We start from the raw sequence: 15,486 nt of genomic DNA, 5'->3' as shown, positions 1-15,486 counted from the left end.
TACACAGCTGCCTTGAGGGTCCTCTGAGAAGAAGGGAAACTCCAGGGCTCAAGGAACTGAGAGAGGAGAAGCCTCTTGCCAGGGTCAGTGGGCCTCAGGTTTTGAAGAGGGGTGGGCTCCCGCCACAGAGTGGAAGGTACAGAGGCCCCGGGCAGCTGGCTGGCCAGACCGGGGTTTCCGGGGGCGCCCCCCGCCTCTCCTGGCCCTACTCACGTCCTTGAGGCAGCCCATGAAGTTGTTGCTGACGGGCGAGCCCGGCAGGTCGGCCGTGTTGGGGCTGCCCCCGATGTAGAAGAAGTCGTCAGAGCCCAGCATAGTGTAGTCCTCCTGCGTGTAGCCTGTGGTGGTCAGGATCCCGTCCACCGAGATGGTCACCTGCCCAGCCCAGGGAGGGAGGGGGAGACAAGGAGACAACTGGCATCAACTCCCTGGGAAGAGCCATGGGTAGGGCAAGGGAGGGGCTGGGGGGCAGTGGGGAGAGGGACTCTCCATTTTTATGTCTGCTTGTCTCGGAGGAGGAACAGTGGGGGTGTGGAGACGGAGAAAGGAGGCAGCACAAGATTTGATGGTTTCAGGGCGGGCTGAGGCCGGCCCCATGGCCCCTTCGGCAGACAGAGGCCTGAAGGGCGCCCGAGGTGTTCACTGTGCACAGCAGCAGGAAGTGGCTCCCAGAAGTGGCCCTGGATGGACAGATGGATGGGAGTGGGGGCCCCTGAGATGCAAATGGCACTGTTGCTTCTCTCCTCTTGAAGGGTCTCTGGATGCACACGTGATTTCAGAGCATCTCTCATTAAAGAGGCAGAGAGCACCAGTTCTCCTGGGGTCCTGGTGGCTTCGACACCCCTGCAGCTCTCCCTCCAGGGCGGTGGAGTCCTTTCAGTCTTAGCCCACGGGGAGGTTGGACAATAGCAAGGGCGTGAGGAACAGGAACCCAGGGACTGCTGGGGAGCCTTGGCACTTCTCAGGAGACACACAGTGCCTTTGAGGGCTGATTCCCATCACTGCCTCCTAACTGGTCCCAACCCCCTTGCTGGGTCTGTCTTGCTATCCGGGTCCCTCTGTTTTGGGGTCACTTTCTTGTCCCCCAAGGAGGGGGCAGCCGCTGGCCTATTCATCACCCTACCTGATTCATTCATCACCACAATTACTCTATGGAGTCAGGGCCAGGCTAGGGAACAGAGGGAGACAGGCTAACTTCCTGTTACCTTGTCCCTGGGCTGAAAACTCAGGAAACAAAACAAGACAGGTAGGGATGGGGGCATACCTGGTGTTCCAAGGAGGTGAAAAGGGCTCAGTAGTGGCCTGGGGAAGGCAAAAGTGACCTTAGTGTGGGGACAGTGACGAGTGCAGGGAACTCCATGAGTCCCTGCTCCCCAGGCAAATGTCCACCCGAGCTCTGAAAAGTCTAGCCAGAGGAGCACCCACACCCAACCAGGCTGTGGCACAGAGTGAAGGGCGGGGGGACCACAAGCCCCCACTCTCAGAAGGTGGTGGATTAGGACAGTCAGGCTCCCACAGGGGCGATCAGGAAGCCAGCTCACAGTGAACTCAACACCATGCTTCTCCAGGCTACAGCTCCTCCCGCTTCCCATCCCCCAAATGTGCCTCAGCACCCCCTTTCTGGGCAAAGTCTGGAGACTGGGGCCTTCTGATCACAGCCCACAGTGTCCTTCCCACACCAGTCCATACGCACATGCCACCAGCCATCTTCCAGTGACTGGTCTCCAGGGTTCCACTGTTTCGGGGATGGGGAGTGGGTATTAGGAACACCTGAGGGACATGAGCGGAACAGGGCCAGGGGACCATCCCTCACAGGATCCTCAAGTCCCCCTCATGCTGGGCTGGCCTCACAGTGTGTGGGGGTGGAGCTGAAGGGGCTCCCTCCTGGGAACCATCAAATCTTGTGCTGGGGGGACTGGGTTCAAGGACAGAGGTAAGGGCGTGTCTTTGTGGAAGTGGGCACTTTGAAGATTTTGAGTCCTGTTTTGAGGTGAGGGCTGGTCATTATTGTTTATAGCTTCTTCCCTCAATCCCACCCGAGGCTAGGAAATGGAGATCTGGGTGGAAAGGGAAAGGGTCAAAGTATTAGTCACAAAACATGCAGACGAGATTAGAACGGGCAGGAGGAGCTGGAGAAAGGGGAGGAGGGGGCTGGGACGCAGGGCTGGGAGTAAGACAGGGAGAGGTGGCAGGGGAAAGGGGCCTCCAGCCCACCCTCCTCTCCCAGGGCCGCACTGAGAGACCAGGAATCGGGCCACTAGTATAGTTCTGAGTCTACGTCTAGAAACCCAACTGAGAGTCAGCTCCTGAAGGCTGGGCCCCTGGCCTGACGTGTCCCTGTGACCCTACTAATCCCAGTACAGTCCAGGGGAAACATAGCCACCATTCAGGTGACCGTCAAGTGGCCTGATGATCAGGGCCACACAGCTCTTACTGCCTGTGTGCCACGTGTGAACCTGGTGCCTGGGGAGAGAACATGGACAGAATCACAGTCCTCTGAGGCTGCTGCCTTCACCCTAGAGTTAGAAAGACATGACTTGGGGCCCCTCCTTGACACCCCTCCCGACTGGGTGCAAATCTGACCTTGCCCACCTTGCTTTATACGAATCTCTGCCACGTGGTGCTCCCTATGGGAAAAGGGCTGCCTTAACCCCTTGTGTATCTGTCCTGGTGTTTTAGAGCCTCCCTGGCCCAGGGGTTGGGGAGAGAGCAGCAGGAGGCACGGTAACATAGGGAGGTGCATGGAGGAAGGGGGGGTGAGGGAAGAAGAGAGAGAAAGGGGGAGACGGGCACCACGAGAAAGGAAGCCGAGGATCGGAGGGGATGGAGGAAGGTCTCTGGGGAAGGCGAGGAGGTAGATGAGTGAGATTAGTAAAACCCGACTGTTTCCTCAGACAAATCAAAGTCCAGACACAAAAATGGCAGGTTCGTTAGTAAAAGCAGGAAACAGGGGGATAATTCCCCCAGTCCCCCTCCACCCCAGGGGTTCATGATGCCCCTGCCCCCCAACCCCCCCACACACAGCTTCTGGAAGGGGTGGGGCCGGCAGGGGAAGAGGGCAGAGGGGGGACATGCAACACAGAACAGCCACGGCAGCTTGGACACGTGCGGGTTAGAGGGCCTGGGTGGGGGTCCCGGCCCAGCAGGACAAGCGAGAGAAAGGCAGCCGGGGTGGGGGGAAGGTATGCAGGGCCAGGGTGCGTAGGGAAGAGCCCAAATGGAGGCAAAAGAGCTGCAGGGGTGCAGAAGGAGAAGCTTCCTTCCAACAGAGGAGGGGAGAGGAGCCGCCACTACGACAGAGACATGTACAGGTTGAGAAAGAAAGGGAAGGGATGTTAGACTCAGACCTTCCTCCCCAGAGGGCGACCCAGACACTCACTCCCACCACCCATTCGCCACTGATCACTGACCCCAGGCACACCTGCTCACACACCACATCCTACTGAAGGCGGTGGGAGAGAGTCCTGACAGCCTCATTTCCAAGCAGCATCCTTTTTGTCATCAGGACCACGGCTAGCACCCCAAGACACAGCAGAGACTGCACGCAACCCACATTAATCCACACAACACAGACAGACCAGGCCCTGAGTGGGGCTGAGTAGAACATGACGAACGAGCCACAGCTCTGCCCCAGAAGAGCCATGACCAGTCAAGGAAGAGGGGAAGGAGCCCATGCCCAGCCTCTGCTCCATTCCCCAGGGACGGGGAAGGTGGCCGGAGGTGGCTGCAAGGGGCAGCCTATGACCTTGATGGGTTCTCAGCCCTTCCTGCTGGCCCCACCTCCCTTCTGCTCTGCTCTGCTGGTCTCCCCGCTTAGGCAAGCTGCTAGCATGAAACCAGGTCCTGGCCACAAATGTTCTGCCTCAGGCACTCCATGCCCATCATGGTCCCAAAGGAAAGGCTGTAAAGAGGGGAATGGCCCTCTGACATCACCCAGAGCCTTTCCCAGCTCCCTGCTATGATTATAGGGTCACCGACCTTCCTGGGAGGAGGATTATTAAAGGGAGAATAAGATCAAGGGCAGATTTTTTTTAACTTGTAAGCAGGTTAGAGGGGCTCTGGGGAGTCATGAAATCCCTTGACATTGTATGCAAACCACTTCAGTGGGTTTTCCTCCAGTGAGAGTCCACTGCTGTCAGCAAACTCTCAAAAGGCTCACGATCCAAAGATGAGTAAGGCCAGCTCGTTCAGGAAGGCAGGCCTGGCCCGCCCTTAGGACTGCAGAGGGTGGGAACAGGGCATGAGGAGAGGAGGACAGCCAAAGGGCGTGTGCAGCCGCACAGCGAATCCTGATGACTGGACTCAATGGTGCTGGAACATACACTTCAGGTCAGAAATCCTGAGTTCTTATTTGGTCTTTACCATCTTCCAGAACAATACTCATTTCACCTCCCTGACTCATCTGTAAAGGGGTTTAACAACTTCCATGACTCCTGCCCCTCCCAGGCTTACTGTGAGGCTCAAATGAGATCAACGAAGTGAAAGGCTGAGCTCTTCCACTACTTGTTACGTCGCCCCAGGCCCTCTCAGGCCTCAGTTTCTCCCATATGTTAACCGGGAATAACCTCTCCCTGCTGCATGCAATCTAGGCATTTGTCAATTTTAAATGATATTCAAAAAGTGAGAGCTACTTAGAAGAAGCAAAGTCTCCAGGTCAGGTGCGGTGAACACTCCCTCCAGCCTGACCACACCTAACCCAAACCTCTCCACCGGTTGGCCTTTTTGACCTAGATCCACTCTCTCCCCCAAGGAGAAATGCTCAAATAACAAAGAGAGTCCATACAAAGGGATTAGTAAAAATAAATGCAAAACCAACCACAGCCCGGCTGAGGAATGCCTAGGAAATCAGAGCAGGTTGAACGCTGTCTCTTGGGTGCTAGGTTCTCTGACTCCACTCCTGGCTCAAAGAGCTGATCCTTGGCACAGGTGTCTGAGGGTTTATGAGGTGACTCAGGCCACCAGGAGGCACCAGCTCTGGTTGTCAAGCAGGGACGCTCACACTAGGAGGCGTGGGCTTCAGAGACTTAGAATTTCACAGGGACTTTCCCTGCCAGGACTGAAATCAGACAAGGCTGTTTGCCTTTTGACCAATTTAACCAAGACATCCCATCTTTCCTCCTCCTCCTCAGGCCCAGTTCCTGGGGCATTCTGGGGTTTCATGTAGTTATTTTAGGACTGAATCCCAAGAAAGGATGGTAATAGGCTCTCCAGTGGGGCCAGGGATGCTATATTCCCCACAGTTTGCTATGGGAAGGGAATCGCTTCTGTACAAAATATCCCTGCCCTGGAAACATGGACATAATCAGTCAACATTTTATAAAGCTTAATAAAATTATAATTTCCTTTACAGAGTACAGACGCTTTCACTTCCGCTACCCTTGTTGACCCTCACACTGACTCCCTGAAAGGCAAGCGAGGAATGTCAGCTGTTTGGCAGATGAGAAACAGCTTTAGCCCCAGTTCACAGTCTTTAACTGAACTGAGACTGGAAGGAAGGGGAAGTCTGGGCCGTAACTCTCAGATAGCATACTCTGCTGCTAAGTGGCTTCAGTCATGTCCGACTCTGTGCGACCCCATAGACGGCAGCACACCAGGCTCCCCCGTCCCCGGGATTCTCCAGGCAAGAACACTGGAGTGGGTTGCCATTTCCTTCTCCAAGGGGTTTCCTGTATCTTGCCTCCCTTCTGTCCTCAAAGTCACAGGTTGGCTGTCCAGTGAAGCTCTGTAAAGAAAGAGTTCCAGGGACTTCCCCGGTGGTCTAGTGGTTAAGACTCCACGCTTCCACTACAGGGGGCACAGGTTTGATCCACTACAGGGAACTAAGTAAGATCTTGAATGCTGCACATAGTGCAGCCAAAAAATAAATTAATAATAAAGAAAGAATTTCAAACGCCCCGTTCAGGTACTCAGTGGCCTGGTCTGAGAGGTAAGCAATGGCAAACTTCTAGAAGCAGCAGCTGAAGAAAAGGGCCTGTGGAAGAGCAGTCCTGGGACCACCACACAGCTCCATCTGAACACCAGGATGACAGAATGGCCAAACGAGGCCTCGGATTGGGGAGGGCTGGGATGGCCGTGGCCTGGGCACTGTCTCGGACACAGGACAAAGGACAGGACCACCACAGGTCTGTGGGTGCAAGGAAGCACAGAGCTGCCAGAGTAGCAGGACAGGCCAGATGTGTTCTCGGGGCTACATCCTCCTGGGAAGATGCAGAACCTCTCAGACAGGGAGCCCCAGCTCCCAAGCTGCCTCCTCTCCAGCCAGGCAGCTCCGTGGGCCTGGTAGGTTGGGCAGGCCAGGCAGCTGCCCCAAGCAGCATGGGCCCCATGGGAGCAGACACGTCCATTTGCAGGGTCCCTAGCCTGGCGCTCAATCACTCTGCATTATTAATAGACGATGACTAACCGCCTGCTGCCGCAGAGCCAGGACCAGGCGGGCAGGAGGGAATCCCAGGGGAGGGCACACAGCAGGGCCTGCAGGCACACACTCATGGGCGAGGCGAGGAGCAAAGGGCCAGCCTCAGCTCCTTCCCTGCTCCCACCAGTCCCAGCCCCACAACCCGCCTCCTAAGAGCCCTCACAGGCTCAAAAACACACAGTCACGCAGCCCCCAGCTCATACCAGCGTTTACACTTGTAGAATCACCAGCAGAGTCTCAAACACACAGTATGGTCTCCCACCAACACCCCCTAAATGTCACACCAACATTTACACACAGTCGCACCCACACACCAACACACACCAGCTGCGTTTACACAGACACCCACACCGACGCTCACAAGGCCTGGGCCCAACCCAAACAGAGGAGCTCAGCAACAAGTACCCCGACTTCACCCCGCTGGGCCTCCTCCTCTCACCCCCTCAACAGGGAAGGGAACCAACCCCGGTCAGAGGCCATGCGGGACAGGCAACGGGGGGGGGGCGGGCAGAGAGGGGACAGGAGATGGAGGGGAAGAAAGACAGTGTGAGACACAGTGTTAGTCAGAGCAGCAGAGCGGTGGGGAAACTGGACACTGTCCCTGGTGGGGGGAAAAGACCATTCATGCCATGCAAGATGTGGGGGAGCCAGAACCAAGACCCCTCGAGGCTGGGAAGTGAGGCAGGAGATGCTGTCCCTTCTTGGGCAACCAGCCTGGGGCAGCCCCTAAATCGGGGTGAATGGTGATGTGAAGGAGCTCTGCATCCCCCAAGGCCCCCTCCCCACCTGTGACCTGCGGAGCCTATGGCCCCCAGAGGCCTCACCCCCAGCCCCCTCCCCCAGCTCGAGGGGCCTGTCCAGGAGCTGACAGTGAGCAGAGCGTAGCATGTCATGGGATGGTGTTTTCCATGGATTTTCAGGAGACCAAGAAAGAAACTAAATCAGAGAAAAGAAACAAGGGGTGGGGCAGGGGAGAAAAGGAACAAAAGAAAGCAAGAGAAATAAGCAGCCTGGCATCGGGGCTGGTCTAACCAGAGCCGATGAACATGGGGTCTGCCCCAGGTCTCTCTGGCCAGGAATCTGAATTCAGAAATTAGGGGAGGAGGTTAGAGCAGGGACAGGCCAAATTCCTTGATTTCCATTTGTCTTTTGGATTTGCGTTTGGACCAAAAAAGGCAAGAAAAGAGAAAGAGGAAAACTCAAAGAGAGAGAAGCAAAATCTAGAGATTGTCCAGGACGCAGAAAACAATTGGAAGAGCAAAACAACCAAAAACAAATGGGGAAAGGAAACAAAAGAGGGAAAATCGAACAGTTAAAAAAACCCACGGCAAACCAAACGGTAAGACAATTAGAGTGATATCTACCAGATAATGCAGTTTGTTTACCATAGCGTGTCCAATGCCTGCGTGCTTCACCGGAGATATGGGGGAGGGGTGGGGGGGGTCAAAAAAAAAACAAGAACAACAAAGACAACAACAAAAGAACAGAACAAAAGAAAAGAAAAAGAAAATGACCAACTGTGAAACTCAAGGAAGGAGGAAAAATATATATCCATATATATTTGGTTGTCTGTTCAGACCCTCCCACCTTAAGTTCAGCTAAAGTGTTTTGTTTAAAGAAAATTAAATTATAATGGGAGGGAGAAATAAAACACACACAGAAATTAAATCCCTTCTCCCGATCCCCGCCCACCCCACCCCTGGAGTCCTCTCCCCCTCCTCATCCCTTCCCAGAAGAGCCGGCTGCAGAGAAGGGGAACAGTTAAAGACCTTGGTTAGTAGAGAAGGAAACAACAAAAGAACTAGACCAGGAAAGCAAAGACTTAAAGATGGCGACATTCCGCAGATGAGACAGAAAGGTTAGTTCGGTTTTTCACTCATACCTTGCCCCACCTGTCCCTGCCCATCCCTTGGTCCCCCCGGGGTTATAAGCGTGTTAGTAACACACACAGAGTTGGCAACGGGGTTTTCCAACAGAGGGTGAGAGAGGGAAGGCAGGGGGTTAAGAAGCAGACCCAATTATGCAGTATTAGTAAGTCCTATGGGCTGAAATGTTAAGGAGTTGAGGGGAAGGCAGGAAGGGGAATAGGGGTGTGAGAAAGGCACGGGCTATTGACTCAGGTAATGAACGCAGGGGTTTGTTGGCTAACTGGTCGACCAGATGGCTTTCCAGAGAACTGGCTAAAGAGCAAATTGGTGCTGGCCAACTGGCTGACCAGTGACCATGTTGAGTTAATGGGTTAACTGGTTGGTAATGGGCCAGTTGGCTGTCAGACTGGGAGAATGGTCAAGGCCCCCAGAGAATCCCAGGACTGGCTTGAATGAGAGGCAATTTCACTTGGAGCAAAAGGGAAGGGGTTCCCAAGGAGTATAGGAGGGAATATGGATGTCTGCTTTTCCTGGGGATGGAAGATAGCAAATAGACCCAGGGAGTCATGGACCAGGGAAGGGCAGCTCTTTATATTTTTTCCTGTTTCTCTTCCTTCAGAAAGGAAGAGAGAGCAAGTCACCACCAGAACAGGGAAGAGGAAACTCTGCCCTTCATGGGCTGGCAGAAGGCTCACTCTCACATCACACCTCATCCCAAACCCTCCTCCCCTCAGCCACTCTCCCACCCAGAGCTCCTAAATTAATCCTAATTTGACTCTGCAGAGCCCACACTGCCCCCAAATTTCCCTTAGTTCTTCAATCATCCCACCCTATTTTCTTATGCCCCTTTGGGCAGCTGTTTCTCCCAGAATGAAGTACTCCCCGCCGCCTCCACCATCACTCGTGCAAGTCTGTGCAATCAGTCAGGCTTTCCCAGCAGCCCACTCTCCTTCCCCACACCCACAGACCCCCAAGCCTCCACTCCCCACAGCCAGCACCAGAAATCCACTCCCCCCACGTACCACAACATAAGAAGGAACACAAAGACCCACCTCCCTCTAAAATCCCTCACTCCTGTCTAAACTAGAAGCCAATTTCTTTTACCCCAGACTCTAGAAGCCAGAAGCCCCACCCTCATGCAGCTCTATATTCATTTCCTCTCCTCATGGTCAAAGACGGCAGCAAGAACCACCTTCAAAATTTCCCTTTGAGGAGATGTCAGCGGGGCTGAGGCAGCTTCACCCTGTGTGACAGAGATGCTGGGACACTACTGCTTGATGTCCATCAAATACTAAACTGCAAGCCCAAGAGTGTGACTGTGAGAAGGAAAGGTCTTCTGGGGACAGACCCATTAGTTAGAGAGCTGTTATAACCAGTGGGCACAGGACTAATTCAGTAAGACAATTAATAAGGGCCTTGTATAATTAAAAATAACAGAATTCAATATTTAGCAGCTAGGAGTTCTGAATGACCAATATTAATTATTAGTGATGCAGAAGCAGTTTACCTAGCAGGAAGACAAGAGTCTAATTGCAGGTACAGAGACTGGACCTCCCGTACAGAGACGGGATAACACATGGTACAAAGACTGGTCCTATCGGCCAGTAGGACTGTTGGGAAATGAACAGGCCAACTACTCAGGGCAAGGAAACACTAGCTGCATGACAGCTACACCCATGGCACCAAAACAGGTGCAAGTTTGCTGACACCACTGCACCAGTCAAACGAGACAGGGGAAAAGAGGCACTGCAGGTAAAAGTCCAACTTCCACTCTTTTGAAGTTAGAACTGGCTGTAGAAACTAAAATAAGGAAAAACCCATTTTCAACTTTCATGGACAACTTCATCTTTAACAAACAGAAGAGTGAATTAAGAAATAAGACTGAGAGGGAAGAGCTGTGCATTCAAAGCCTGGGCCTCCCACTGCTGTGTCAAGAGATCCTTGCTTTCTCTGACAAACAGCGACATTGCGGTGGATGAGACAGGACTCCTCTAGATCTAGAGAGTGCAGATCCAGAATGCGGCAGTCATGCCCTAGCGGGCAACTGAGGCCACACACTAGAGTGGAGGCTCCACCGGCACCCAGCTTGCGCCCATGAGGCAGCAGCCCACACCTTCCCAGATGCTAGAATCTGGAGAGCTGGGGCTTCAGACTAACAGCTGGGCAAGGAAGGCTTTGCCCCAGCCACAGAAGCAGCTGGAGGGCCCCTGGAGGACAGGAACACATGGAGGACCATGTGTGATGAGGGAGGAGGACATCAATCACAGAGGGAAGAGGTCAGTGACTACAGCAAGTGTAACTTACCACGACCAAGGGCCTTTGGACAAAACCTTGCCCCATCTCTACCTTGAAGTCTCGACGTAGCTCCAGCCCCTCAAGAAAGTCAAGAAGGGGTTTATACACACAAATCACAATCTGGATGAAGGCAGTCTCTATGGAGCAAGAAAAACTCAGGACAAAAGAAAGAGGACTTGGATAAGATGGTCCCACTTTTTCAAGAGACAGCAGAACATTTAGATGGTTCAAGACATGGGGACATCCGAGAATGGCAGGACCATAAGGCAAATGACAGACCCTTTAGCACTGCACACCAAGGACGACAGCCAGGCCCTCCCAGGAGGCAGAGGAATGGAGTCAGACAGACTCTCACCCTCCAACTCCCACAGGATAGCCTTGGGCCAGCTCTTCAACTTGCTTTTCCCTCATTGGTGAATGGAAGTATCTCCCACTCCACAGGATTGTTAGAAAAGTTAGGTGAGATACAAAAGAGAAACGAGACCCTTGAACTTGGGGGCCCATGAACGAGAGATATGAGGGTGCGATCTGATCAGTGCTGTAAGAAAGGGACAGATCCTGATGAAACTCCAAAGAGAGGGCGGGAGCGTAAAGGAAGGACTTTTTCCCAGAAGACGACAGTAGTTCCGGGCTCATATGAAATAATTAGATCTGCTAATCTGTCCAAAACCTCACCAACTGGCTTCAAGGCAGAACCCAAAGGAACCAGCAAAACCACTAGAAAAACAAACAAAAACACTCAGTTTCTGGTATTAAGCCCTCAAGGGGAACTTCCCTGGTGGTCCAGTGGTTAAGAATCTGCCTTTCAGTACAGGGGACACAGGTTGCATCACTGGTCGGGAAACTGGGATTCTACATGCCCAGGAGCAACTAAGCCCACACGGCAACTACTGGGACCACATGCCACAACTAGAGAGTCCGTGTGCGGCAACTAAGACACAATGCAGACAAAGAGAAGCACTCAAGGAGCTCACCACCTAGAAACAGAGAAGAGATGAACACAAATTAACACACAGGTAGAGTGTGGTGACAGGGCCAGAATACAGCAAAAAGGGAGACTGGCTGGGCAGGGGCGGGGATGGCGGTGGGGTGGCTCAAGAAAAGCCTTACAAAGGTGGTGAGATGGGCTGGAAAACCCCACAACTAACAGTAAAGGCGGCAGCGAGCCCACGATGCTCACGTGGTGCCAAGCCCGGGGCATCACCTCAGTCACTCCTCAAAGGCCCCTCTCACCTCACACTGGTTGCGTAACTTGCCTCAAGTCACTCAGTGACTTGAACCCAGTCAGTCCAATTCAAACCCCAGCTCTAGGGTTTCACCTGGTGGAAAGGAGGGTGAATGGTGGTGTCCTCAGGGAGCACTGTGGAAATGAAGCGGGCAGCTCAGGAAGCCGGTGTAGACGGGGCATGCCCAGCAGCACAGTTAGGCCCTGAGGCAGGGTGTGTGACAGGCTGAGAGACCCGGAGGCCGAGCCATAAGGCGGGGGAGGGAGTCCCAAGTGCCTGCCGGACCCCATCCTTGGAGGACTCCCTCCTTGGGGTACAGGGGGCCTCCATACAAGGCGCAGCCTAATAGGAGCTGGGTGGGAGGAAGCTCCACATAATACGTCAAGGGCCAGCTTGTCTCCAGAGCTGGTGCTGGTTAGCTGGTCAGAGATGAAATGGATTGGCACTTGGCATGTATGGTGGGGAAGGCACACTGGTGTCTGAGGAGAATGTGCCCAAGATTAAAAATAGGCCTCAGGGACTTCCCTGGTGGTCCAGTGGATAACACGCCATGCTCCCAGTGCAAGGGGACCAGGTTTGACCCTTGGTTGGGGAACTAGATCCCACATGCTGCAGCTAAGCCCGAGCACCACGTGCTCTAGAACTTGCTCTACACAGCTAGAGAAGCTGGCAAAGACCCAGCGTAACCAAAAAAAAAAAAGAGAGGCCTCAGGGAATCCTCAGATGGAATCATTCTTGCCAAGATCACCCAGGAGACACCACTGGGCAGAGTCCTCAAGCCTGGATTCAGGGGGAAAGCAGAGCAAAAGCAGGTGTGGTCTCAGCCAGGCTCCCTCTGGCCCTGACTGCACTGTTCCAATAGGTTCTGGATGATTCCAGGGGTCACTATCTGGTTCAGGGGAGGTGGGGAGAAATTCTGCCTCCTTCCAGTCTTAGGAGCTGGCCTCCTGACCAACACCCAAAGCTGATGAACCAAGAGGAGGAAGGGAGACCCCCTCCATGTAAGTTCTGGGCCAGGCTGCCCCCAGGTGGCGGTCTCCCCATTGTTCTAATCACTTGGGGAAAACTACATGAACCCCAGTGCCCTCCCAGAGGCTGGGGCAGATGTCACTTCTCACATCACCCCTGTCCTTGCTCCTGGCCACTCCTGACCCTACGTTACCCCTCAAATCACAAAAGGATCTTTCCAGTCCCAGAACGCCACGAGGCCCTTGTCTGCACCATTTCTTCTCCTCGGCACTACCAACACTTGGGGCCAGATCGTTCTTTGCTGTGGGGCTGTCCTGTGCACTGGGAGATGTTTAGCAGTATCTTGGCCTCCACCCAGTAAATGCCAGTAGCACCCTCCCCAAGCTGTGACACCCAAAATGCTTCCAGACATTTCCAGAACCTCCTGGGGGCACCCCCTCCCTCAGTTGAGAACCAAGCACTTAAAAGGCCTGGGGAGGATGGACTTGGCAATGAATCCAGAGCACAGCCATCCCCCTGATGGTCACAATGACCCAAAAAGAGCTGCAGCTCACACTTAAGGATGTGAACTTGAGTCAAATACATCTCTCCAGAAACCCCTTCTAAAAAGACCTCTCAATCAAAGTCTTGAAGCAGATACCCCCTGAGCCCCGAAGGCTTGTGTTTGGGTCAGTATGACCTGACTCCGCTCTGAGCCATCTGGTAGAGCCAGCCAGGGGAAGTGGTCTGCATCCGTCACCAGCTCAGACCCAGAACTCTGTGAGCGCCGGAGGAGGCTACTGTGAGTCCCCGTCCATCCTGGTGCTGCGGAGGCCAGGCCTCACCACCTATAGGTGGCTTTCCCACCTTCCCTGGTCACAGCCTTGCCCACTTGTCTGTGTCTCTCGAGTTCCTAGAACATTTAAGATTCTTGCCACTTAGCTGGCGCTTGTGTGCACCATTGGCTCTGATCACTTTTAGCAGACTCATCCTGTCTCCTCAAGAGCCAAAGGGCTGGGAGGGTGGGACCATGTCTTTCCCCTCAGTACCCTGTATAGGACTTCCCAGGTGGTGCAGTGCTAAGAAACCCTCCTGCCAGTGCAGGAGACACAGGAGACTGGGGTTCAATCCCTGGGTCAGGAAGATCTCCTGGAGAAGGAAATGGCAACCCACTCCAGTATTCTTGCCTGGAAAATCCCATGGATAGAAGAGTCGGGCGGGCTGCAGTCCATGGGACCACAAAAGAGTCAGACATGACTGCACGACTAAGCACACATCCTGTATAGATGGACAATGTATTGGCCAGAGGACACATGGGTAAGGACTCTGGGCTTGCAGTGTGCTGCCAAAGACAGCACCAGGTGACAACACCTGTCCTGGGGAGAGAACAGCAGCAAGAAGGCAACTCTGCCCAGCCCTGCAGTAAACAGGGTGACGCCACAGGACAGCCCTCCAGCCAGCTCAGGGGACGATGCGGCTCTTCGGAGCTTGGGGAGCACTGAGAACAGATGCCTGGGTGGGAGCCCGACTACTGCAGGGAGCAGCGGCTTGGAAAGAGCAGGTGGATTAGTCACGGTGTCCCGACAGCAAGAGGAAGTCACCACTGAGAGGGATGCCCCATTAGATCGTGACTCAGTGGGTTGAAGAGGAGCAGGTAAGAACAGTGTGAGGTCTGACAGCCCCTACCCCCCAGGAGCCTTCAGTGGGAGGAAGGAGAGGAGAAGAAGGAAGTTGCCAGTGACGGTGAAGAGGAGAGACAACAGAAGTTCATTCACCAAGAAGTTCAGCCAGAACCAGGAAATAAGAGAAGGTACCGAGTGAGAGAAGAGCTCCAAACCAGCCCAGATGGTGCCTCCCAGGCCTCAGGGGTTCCACGGTCCTGGCTGCACTTAGCCTGCTGGAGTGGAGCTGGGAAAGCATCCCTGCCACCAGCCACGAGAGAAAGCGGTGGACCCAGAGAAAGGGACCAGCAGGAGCCTGGCACCCGGGTGCCTGGGGCTCCCAGGCACCCAGCGAGCAGGGCAAGGAGTCCGGAGGCAGAGGCGGGAGCCATCAAGGATGCACAGCAGCCTTATCTGCTTTCAAAAAAGGCTCTGGTTTGGACCGCGCTTGAGGCAGGAACTTCTCAGGGCTGGACACAAGCTATGGGGGCTGCTGTCGAGCAGTAGCCTGGCCAGAGAGAGTGCTTCGCCTGCTGCAGCCTCCCTGCACCTTGTGAGAGGCAAGAGCTACTGAGGACAGAGTCAATGCCCAGAAGCATCGGCGCTCCTCCAGGGTGGGGGGCGTCTGGAGACGCTGAGAAGAGCCCTGTCCTGACTGCAGGGGCCGCCCCAAGAGTCTCCTGAGCTCCTGCAAGGGCAGGCCTGGAAGCCACAGCAAGACAGTCAAGAACCCCTGGGAGAGCCTGCTCCCCTTTGGAGGAACAGGACGGGACAGGAGAGAATTGGGGTGCTGCCAGAGGAGAGGCAGGACCAAGCACCTCTCCAGCCGGTTCCCTGCTCACACCTGCTGCCCCGACCCTGCTGAGCCCAGCCCCAAAGGCCCTGCCTAGCCCAGCCCCAAAGGCCCTGCCTGAGGGCAGGCCACATCCCACCCCATGTGTCCTAGACTTTCTGCCCTAACTGGACACCTGCCCCTCCAGGGTCTGACCAGCGTCTCCCCATCCCAGAGCACTCCCAGGGCCCATCATTCAGGTTCTGTCTCATCCCTCCATGTCCTGAATCGCCCTGCTGCC

The 15,486-nt window shown here is 54.4% G+C and overlaps 1 protein-coding gene across 15 annotated transcripts in view; it reads right to left on the bottom strand.

Annotated features, from left to right (window-relative positions):
* NRXN2 (neurexin 2) overlaps positions 1 to 15,486 on the bottom strand; it is a 110,413-nt gene that overhangs the window by 59,632 nt on the left and 35,295 nt on the right. For 10 of the 15 annotated variants that reach the window (XM_086385081.1, XM_086385084.1, XM_086385080.1 and 7 more), the window contains 2 exons: positions 7,801 to 7,824; positions 214 to 375 (listed from right to left, as the gene is read on the bottom strand). In XM_086385081.1, the coding sequence (XP_086241207.1) occupies positions 214 to 375; positions 7,801 to 7,824 (186 nt within the window). The remainder of the gene's footprint in view (positions 1 to 213; positions 376 to 7,800; positions 7,825 to 15,486) is intronic. The other 5 variants (XM_086385089.1, XM_086385082.1, XM_086385071.1 and 2 more) reach the window with 1 other exon arrangement.

Source organism: Bos grunniens, chromosome 29, assembly GCF_055505025.1.
Source record: "Bos grunniens cultivar Pamir isolate PY7600 chromosome 29, Bosgru_T2T1.0, whole genome shotgun sequence".
Taxonomy (NCBI): domain Eukaryota; kingdom Metazoa; phylum Chordata; class Mammalia; order Artiodactyla; family Bovidae; genus Bos; species Bos grunniens.
The sequence above is the reverse complement of the archived record's forward strand: the minus strand, read 5'-3'. Positions and strand labels throughout refer to the sequence as shown.